We start from the raw sequence: 9,268 nt of genomic DNA, 5'->3' as shown, positions 1-9,268 counted from the left end.
GTCGCACTCAGAGGCTTGCTACGTGAAAGGGGTCGCCAGTAAAAAAGTTTGAGAGCCACTGCTCAAAACTATGCCAGGGCCAGTACAGAACTGGGCCCAGGATCAGGGAACCAAAAACAGCTCCCCACCTCAGCTGAGGCCAGGGCTTACTAAAAACAGCTAAGGGGTCAGTTCCATAAATCCAGCCACCTTTTTCATTCTCATGTGTGTATGAAAATCCATATGAGAAAACAGCTTGTAAACAAAGCTGACTGCCCTGCACGCATCTCCTCATGGCCAAGGTGCTTCTGCACTGCCTTGCTCTTTGTTCTCCCTTTTCCAGGCCCTTTACACAGACTCCACATACTTGCTCATTCAATCACCATCCTTATTGGAGTCTGAGTTTCTTCAGATAAAATAAACTCAAAGTCCCCAAAAGTCACAGCTCTTACCTCAGAGCCTGGGGTGAGCAAAAAGAGTCTAGCATAGAGCATCAATTCTTTGGTGGTGACCTGCTGGGGTTCTACTTCCTGTTGTCCTTTCAGAACAGGCTTTTTGCAAGCTTCTCAGAGTCATCTCTCTTATAAGGAGACAGCTGCTTGAGGTTCTCTCCTCGTGCAGGTGTTTCTTATTGATTCATCACTGGTCTTTGGAGGAAGAGTGGGACGGATGTGGTAGTCCATTGCAAATTAGTAGATGCTTCTTTGTAAGGCGTCTACAAGAGATCTAGTCTCTAGATTAACTTTGTCTGAACCAGCCCCTTCAAATCTCTCTGCTGAAATTAAGGTAAAGTACCTCATCTTTTAATTTCCGTTAAAATTTTAAAGGCTTTCACAAGAACACTGACTGCAGAGCCTAGTTTTAAGCCTGACAATTAGTTCTGATAGAGATCAAAAGGTAATATAAATGTCATATTAGGATCAAAATATTTTACATTTTAGTCTAAAAAGTCAAAAATCATGTAACTACTGTATAGTTTAACTGGCCAAGCATGTGAGGACTTAAAATCAACTCAATGGCATTTCTCTGTCTCTCTCTCTCTCTCTCTCTGTGTAATTCAATAGTTTTTGAACACTGCACCTGATCAATTCCAAAATTTTATTGAATGTTCTAGGCACCAATAGCCAGAACCCTATATCTTTTAAGGACTATCAGAACACTGAGTTGGAAAATGGGGGTGTAGCAAGGAAAATGGGGGTGTAGCAATGCGATGACTCACCGGTGTGGTGCCTCCTGCTGGTAGTCTGGGAATTAGCTTTCCAGCCTCTGGAGCACCCTCTGCAGGCCAGTGTCTCACCTGCCACTGGCCCCCGTGTCCCTCCCAGACCCTGGTGCCCTTTATCTTGGGGTGCTGCCCCAGCAGTATCCCACCATGCTCTGGGTCTCCTCTCTCAGGGGAACCCCCATCCCTATCTTGTCTCAGTGGCTACTGCCAGTCATCATCTAGCCCCCGCTCCCTGGGGAAGACTGCAATCTATAAACCACTCATCATGGACAAGTGGGGTTTGGACTTGCTGCCTTTGCCTGCCCTGGGCTGTACCTCTGCAACTCCAGTACCCTTCCTGGCCTTTAGCAAGGCCTGCAGCCTGGGGCTTTTCCAGGCTGGAGCTCCCCAGCTCCTCTGGTCTTCCCCCAGCCCTGATGCACTCTAGGTACCCTGCTCAGTTCTCAGGCAGTCAGGCCCGTCTCTCTCCACAGGTAGAGAGAGACTCTCTGAGTAGCTGCCTCACAACCCTTTTATAGGGCCAGTTGTGACCTGATTGGGCCATGGCCCCAGCTGTGGCTGCTTCACCAATCAGCCTAGACTTGTTCAGGAGCAGGGCAATTGCCCCACTACAGGGGGCACACAGAGCTGCTGTCATAGAACTTTCTCCCACACCAGTTCCGCCTTACCCCACTCCCCAGCTCCAGGAGCCAGAGCAGCAGATAGAACTCCCACACTTTACCTCCCCACCACCTCCAGGATCTGGAGAGGCAAAGAGAACCCAGCTAGCCGGGAAGCCTGAAAGCCCTGGTGTCCTCGCCCTGTGGCTGCCCCAGAGCCATAGCTCCCTCAGATGAGACATTCATCATCAATTCTAATTGTTCCACTTGATCATTAAGGATCCCAAGGTTTTTTTTTCCCATAAAAAAATACTTGCTTACTCTTCCGTCACTGCTGTGCAAAGCATTATCTACAGCACCTCAGAGGCTTCAAGATTTTCATAAGCTCCAAGTGATTTAGGGGCTTATGTCTCACCGATCTTGAATGAGATTTGGCCAAGATTTTCAAGAGCAACTAGTGATTTAGTGGTTTTGATGCCCAAGTTAAGACACTTTAAAAGGGCATAATTTTCAGAAAGTTCTCAGTACTCACGTTCTGAAAAATCAGGCCCCTTTATGGTATCTCATGCTGGCCACGCAAAATTATAACAGAATGAAGTTAAAATTAATAGTGACTTTTGAAAATCATGGTCAAGTCTCATTCAAAGTCAATGGGATTTAGGGGCCTAAGTTACTTAGACACTTTTGAAAATGGGACTTAGATGCTTTAGAAAATTGTATTCAATATTTTATATTATTTATTTGGAATCTGAGAATCTAGTGGTTTTAACCTGTGTGTGTATGTTTTAGAGGACAAATGGATGACAACAGCTTCAGCAAGGAGTGCTCCTTTGACCGTATTGATACTATAATGAAGTCTCTCCAGCTCGTGATCTCCATACCTACCTTCATTATTGGTTTGATTCTGAATTTGTTAGCCCTCTGGGTGTTCTATTCTTGGAAGAAACAGACAGAGTCATCAATCTACATGATAAACCTTGCTCTTGCGGATCTGCTTCTTCTTTTCTCACTTCCTTTCAAGATGTACTATTCCAGAAGAGAGCAGCAGAGGCTCTTATGCAAATTTATAGAGGCTCTCTACTTCGTCAATATGTATGGGAGTATTTTCATCATTGTCTGTATTAGCTTGGACAGATATATTGCTATAAGGCACCCACTCAAAGCCAGAGCTTTCCGATCCCCCAAACAGGCAATCATGGTATGCTGTTGCATTTGGGTTATAGTTTGGCTTAGCAGCATCCCTATCTATGACTTCCACAACAATGACAAAGTCAAGTGCTTCCACAATATGTCAGAACAGGCATGGGATATTCCCATCATCCTTTCTGTTGAAATCTTTGGATTTCTCATCCCTTTGACTCTGATGGTTTATTGCTCTGTTCAGATCATCCAGACTCTTTGGAGGCGTAAAAACCAGGGGCAGCAGTGGGCTGAGCAAGCTGCCTCTATATGGATCATTTTAGCCAACCTCATGGTGTTTGTTGTCTCCTTTACACCGTTCCATCTTGGGATCTTTCTGCAGTTCCTGGTAAGACAGCACATCATTGTGAACTGCACTGTGAAACAAAGCATTAGTCTCTTCATACAGGTGGCAATGTGTTTAGCGAATGTCAACTGCTGCCTGGATGCCATCTGTTACTACTTTGCCACAGAAGAATTTCGCAAGAAATCTATTTCTGCCACTCCAACTAGTGCTTTGATTGAACTGCGTAAACTATAGCAGAAATATCATGCCCAAGTGAAAGAATCTATGTTGTCTAATGCTAATTTAAAACATTCATTCATTCCAAATCCAGTCTCGCTGACAAACAGAAACTGTTTGTTAGGGATAGGCCAAAAGTAAAACGCGTTATTCAAAAGTCTTCTCCAACTTTGAAGGTTATTGTGAACATAAATTAGGTATCCATTTTGAGTGTGCAATTGTATACTTGGCTTTTTTTTTAACCTTAAAATCCAATCAGAGTTTCATTTAGGTCTCTCCCTCCTGCTTCAGACAGTTTTCAGAACATGCAGTTGGACATACTGTGGTTTGGGGTTTGTGAATTTCTCATTATCGCAATTTTTTGACATCCACGTGAAAAAAACAGAATAGTGCGCTCAGTGAAACATCATATAAAAGGAATTGTGGGTAATCAAAATGTATTTATATGTAAGACAAAGATATACAGTACAATACAAACATGACATTTGCTGCCTGCCTTTGCATTGCTTAACTTTGATAAGGGTATCATAGTGACATGATTCATGCTGCTATAGTAAAAGTACTTTCAGTGTTTCAGTTATGAAATCTGTTTTTCATGTTCATCATAACACTTTGCTCTGCTTGAGTCTTCACATAAAGTCCTGGAGTAATTCTATTTTTACAAATGTTGTGGGGGAAAAAGATTTCTCTATAGAGGACACCAACGTCCTGCTCTGGAAAAATAATATTTTATAGGCAGTTTATTTATGCTAATGTCTGTCTGTATGTACTTGCATATATTTACAACTGTACCAGATACATATATGTTTGATTTATAACTTGTGAGCCACAAAATAAGGTCAATAAAAAAGAGCTATATTGTCATAGTTAATATTAGGACAAGCAGATGGGCTCCTCCAAAATGGCAGATCCCTGAAACATCCTAGCTGCCTCAGTGCTGCTGGCTACAGCTTTCAGAAACTATACTCAGTGAGGCACAATTTCTTTCTGTCTCTTTCATGTTACTTAAGAAATTGTCAGTTAATTATCTATGTTGGGAATGAGGTGCTATATTATTTTTTTTAAAGACACGTCTTTCTTTTAACTATAGCATTTGAAAACCATATGCTCTTTGAATTTCTTGGGCTGACTGCTGTGCTGTGACACTAGCAAGCCCATTTGCATCCATCACACTGAACTGCTACTATAGATTACCACACGGGACAGTCTGAAAACAGTTACAAACAATCAGTCAGAGATTGAGTGCTCTCCAGGAAGAAGTGTGTCAGATTCACAACTATAGCAATACGGCACAACTGAATCACTAGAAACAAACACCTAAGGAGTCAAGGAGAGGCCACCAATCCCTTCAAATCTCAGACAATTAGAAAAAAATCTAACCATAATGTATATTTCATCATAATCTTTTTCACCCTCCTCCCTTATTTCCTCAGAATTTCTGTGATTTTCATCATTCCTCTCTTCTGCTAGACAGCCAGTGAGCTGACACTTTATATTGCAGTTCATATGATTTATGACTCTTTAAAAAAAAACATGCCTTAAAAGCTACAAAGGACTATATTTGATCATTTTTTTTTAAAAAGAGTTTCTTTCATTTTGAAAATTACATTGAGAATCAAATACATGAAAGTTCATTTATTTTTCTGCTTTAAGAAGATCCTTCCCTTGCAGCTGTTAATGTACGTAGCAGATATACTGGATGGTCTTTGTCAGTGGCTCTGTTGTAACTAGGAGCAGCAATGCTGAAGGAACCCACTGTCTAAGCCTAAGAAATCCTCAGGCAGACTGGCAGGACACACTGTGACCACCCTTCCCCTTCCCCCACCCCCACCCCGAGCCACTGATCAGAGTCACTGTATCTGAAGTCAGGGCCATTGCAGAACAGTCCTGGTCATTAGTTGATTTATCACTAATTAGGCTTAAAAAGGATAGGTGCAGAGACCCAGTAGGCAAATATTTGGTGGCTGCTACAGACACAGAGAGGCTAACTGCCTGAGCCTACTAACACCAGATAGCCTCACCAGTGGCCAGAGCCCAGAGTCCAGGTTACCTTCTGTTCCTCAGAAGCAGATGGAAGCATGCAGAATGCAGGAGTCCATAACCAGAGATGCAGATGAGCACTCCTTGATGTAGAGTTCTGTACTAGGGTTCCAGCTCCAAAGAGAACATTTTAAAAATTAAATTAGAAGGAAATTGTGGTCTGCCTCTGATTAGGTATGTCAAAATGGCTTCATGAGTTCCTTGTTTATTGTGCTTAAAGTGTATTATGTTTAAAGTTCTGAAAACCTAATTTGCCCAGGTTATAAGTAAAAAATATAGTTTTTCTAAAGTGCCAGCTCAACAAACTTGGAGCAGGATCTGAAAGTCAAACTGGGTTATTCCTTCTTGTTCAGCATCATCAGTAATAATGATTTTGCTGGTTAATGATCATTTTGTTATTGTCATTATCAATTACATGTGCAAATGAAAGCAGAGGGTAGCCTGGACTTAATTAAAATTTCTAGTGATGATGCAGGAGGAGGAAAAGAATCCTACTCATCTCTCCTAGAGCTGTGTTGGCTCTGCAGGGATAACAGAAGTTAAAAATGGTCAAATATTTTTACTGCTAACATAAGCAACTCTATTCAGCAAGAAGGTATCATTTTTATTTCATTGCTTTTTTAGAGCTGAACTGTACATCAAAAGAAATAAAACTGAGATCTGTCTTTGACTATAGCTAAAGCTTTCCATTTTTTTAAAAAGGTCTGATTTGCCTCTAGCCTCCTTTAGTATAATTTGTTCTTAATTTTGGAAAGCCTTATGTACAACCAAAATAAAATGAAGACACTTCAACCCCTGCAATCAATAAATATTTTAAGAATGTAATTTCAGGAAAAAAAATATAAACTGCTTACCACTTTGCAAAGTCTGAGGGTTTTGTAGATTGGTTCACTTTTTTCCCCCTCTTCTGCTTGAAGTCTAGACACACACTCTCTTGCCCATTTTTCAGAACTGGCTGCACAAAGTGCACTGAATAGACAAACATATCTCTTTTGCTCAGCACAGAGTTCTGAAAATTCACAGTGTAAGAAATGCTTTTTTATGATAAATAAATTTGGGACAAGAAACAGGGGAACGGGGAGGTGACTGCCCAGTCTCCTTTTTCCCAGGGGTAAAAGGGTGATTCTGCTTTCCCCCAACCCTGTAACCCTCTGCCAGTGGTTTATGTTTAAATGCAGCTTGTGCTTGCTCATAAGAGTCTGCATACCCAGCTAATTCACTCACTGCATTCACCTTTTTGTCCCATAAATACTGTTTTATATCATCACTGCACATATTGAGGAATTGTTCCTGAGTAAACAAATCACACATTTCTTCCAAGCTTGTAATGCTTTTCCCCCTCACCCATTTATCTATCACAGGGGTTGGCAACCTCTGGCACACGGCTCACCAGGGAAAGCACCCTGATGGGCCGGGCCAGTTTGTTTACCTGCCATGTCAGCAGGTTCGGCGGACCGCAGCTCCCAGCACATCCCTCGGCCCACAGCGTTTCCCACCGCCCCCATTAGCCTGGGACAGTGAACCACGGCCAGCGGGAGCTGTGGTCCGCCAAACCAGCCACCGCGGCAGGTTAAACAAACTGACCATGTGCCCCAAAGCTGCAGACTTAACTGAAAGCAATTTACAGAAGTGTTCCTGTCTTTAACACTCAGATGCCCAACTCCCAATGGGGTCTAAAACCCAAATAAATCCATTTTACCTGTATAAAGCTTATACAGAGTGTGGGAGAAAAATGAGTTCTCATTCTCTGGGGTTAAAGCAACAAGCCAGAGGCAGTTTATTTCGAGCAACTGCAGTTAGTCGGGATAGTACACACGGGCAGAGTTTCCCCTCCTGAGGTAGGTCTCTGTTAGATAAACAAGGCAAGCATTTATACTTTTTGTGACATACAGTAATGATCAACAACTACATTTTGTTTATACATATTCCTTTCTGATATCTTACTTTTCTCAGCAATTTCTGCTACAGTCTGCATTCTATTCTTATCTAACACAAGGTCGAAAAACAGCATCTCTTACAGTTCTTTTCCACTTGCCCAGGGCCTGCTTGGAAGCCTCACGTTATTAGCTGTTAGAGTTAGCCTGACTCTTGCTCTTCCTGGAAGACTAAGATGTCTGCTCTTTTCCCAACTTCCACAAGGGTAAACTCATAAATTATTCGCCCTCTATGACACTGATAGAGAGATATGCACAGCTGTTTGCGCCCCCCCCCAGGGTATTAATACATACTCTGGGTTAATTAATGAGTAAAAAGTGATTTTGTTAAATACAGAAAGTAAGATTTAGTGGTTCCAAGTAGTAACAGACAGAACAAAGTGAATTACCAAGTAAAATAAAGTAGAACATGCAAGTCTATGGCTAAGAAACTGAATACAAATAAAACCTCACCAGTTCCAGTAAGCTTCCTTTTACAGACTAGTTTCCTGCTAGTCTGGGTCCAGCAATCACTCACACCCCTGTAGTTACTGTCCTTGGTTCCAGTTTCTTTCAGGTATCCTTGGGGGTAGAGAGGCTCTCTCTTTATCCAGCTGAAGACCAAATGGAGGGGTCTCCCAGGGGTTTAAATAGATTTTCTATTGTGGGTGGAGACTCCCTCCTCTCTCCTATGCAAAGTCCAGCTCCAAGATGGAGTTTTGGAGTCACAAGGGCCAGTCACATGTCCATGCATGACTGAGTTTCTTACCAGCCAAGCCACATTCCTGGGAAAGCACCAATGTGGACTGGTGTCTTCGAGTTCATTGTTTGCTTAAGTGGTTCTTGATTGGGCATTTAATTTGCTCATTCCTTTCTCAATAGAAATCAAGCAAGTATACAGCCAATATTACTAACTTCAAGTACATTCCTCCTATTTGTATGATACATGCATACAAATAGGAGGAATGTATTCAGTAGATCATAACCTTTACATAGATATGTTACATGGCATAGGTAGCATAAAACATATTCTACTTATGTCATATATACATTCATAACCATATTCCCTAAAGCCTTATGAGGGGCCCCGTCACACTAGACTGTGACCCATTTGTGCTTATATGTTGCCTGCTTTAGCCTCTAAATGACTCATTTCTTTTTCCTAGTTAACAGAGCCTTAGTTATTTGACTGTAGGATTGGCTAACAGCATTGTCTTTGGTGTGAGGTCTAAAGTACAAATTAATCTGAGATAAGTGACTGGTCTCTTGAGACTTGGAGCAACCTGAGTATTTTGTGATTTTTGGTGTAAGTGACCATTTATCATGAACTCCAGCTTGCCTGGATAGGGGACTGTCTATGGCTCCATGGTAAGATTGTTACAGTGAGCAGGAGTTCAGATTTGTTACTGAGTAGGTGAAAGCTAATTACAGAACATACCACCAGTTTGGGGTGTCTGCCCTGCTTTTTGACGGTCAGTCATGAGGTTGGTACTCATGATTGTGAATCATTTCAAACAGCATGGCAATTATTGCTCGACTCTCACATGATAATGCGGATGAAAAACAATTTTATTTGCATCTAGTCAGGTGAGTCATATATATATATTTTAAGGCAGAAAGGACCATTATGATCATATAGTCTGCCCCCCCACCCACATAACACACGCCAAAAGAAACGTCACCAGTAATTTCTGCACAAAGTCCATATAACCTCTGTATGAACTATAGCATTTATTTTAGAAAGACATCCAGTCTTGATTTAAATACTTCCAGTGATGGAGAATCTACCATATCCCTAGGTAAATTGTTG

General features: G+C 41.7%; 1 protein-coding gene across 1 annotated transcript; it reads left to right on the top strand.

Annotated features, from left to right (window-relative positions):
* The first annotated feature begins 631 nt into the window (after positions 1 to 631).
* LOC120371776 (G-protein coupled receptor 55-like) lies at positions 632 to 4,350 on the top strand. Its single transcript, XM_039488002.1, has 2 exons — positions 632 to 765; positions 2,593 to 4,350. Exon 2 carries the CDS (start codon positions 2,600 to 2,602, stop codon positions 3,521 to 3,523), a length of 924 nt encoding a protein of 307 aa, XP_039343936.1. The 5' UTR covers positions 632 to 765; positions 2,593 to 2,599; the 3' UTR covers positions 3,524 to 4,350.
* The last annotated feature ends 4,918 nt before the right edge of the window (positions 4,351 to 9,268 follow it).

Source organism: Mauremys reevesii, linkage group 9 (genome assembly GCF_016161935.1).
Source record: "Mauremys reevesii isolate NIE-2019 linkage group 9, ASM1616193v1, whole genome shotgun sequence".
NCBI classification, from domain to species: Eukaryota; Metazoa; Chordata; order Testudines; family Geoemydidae; genus Mauremys; species Mauremys reevesii.
This window is presented reverse-complemented; position numbering and strand designations above follow the sequence as displayed.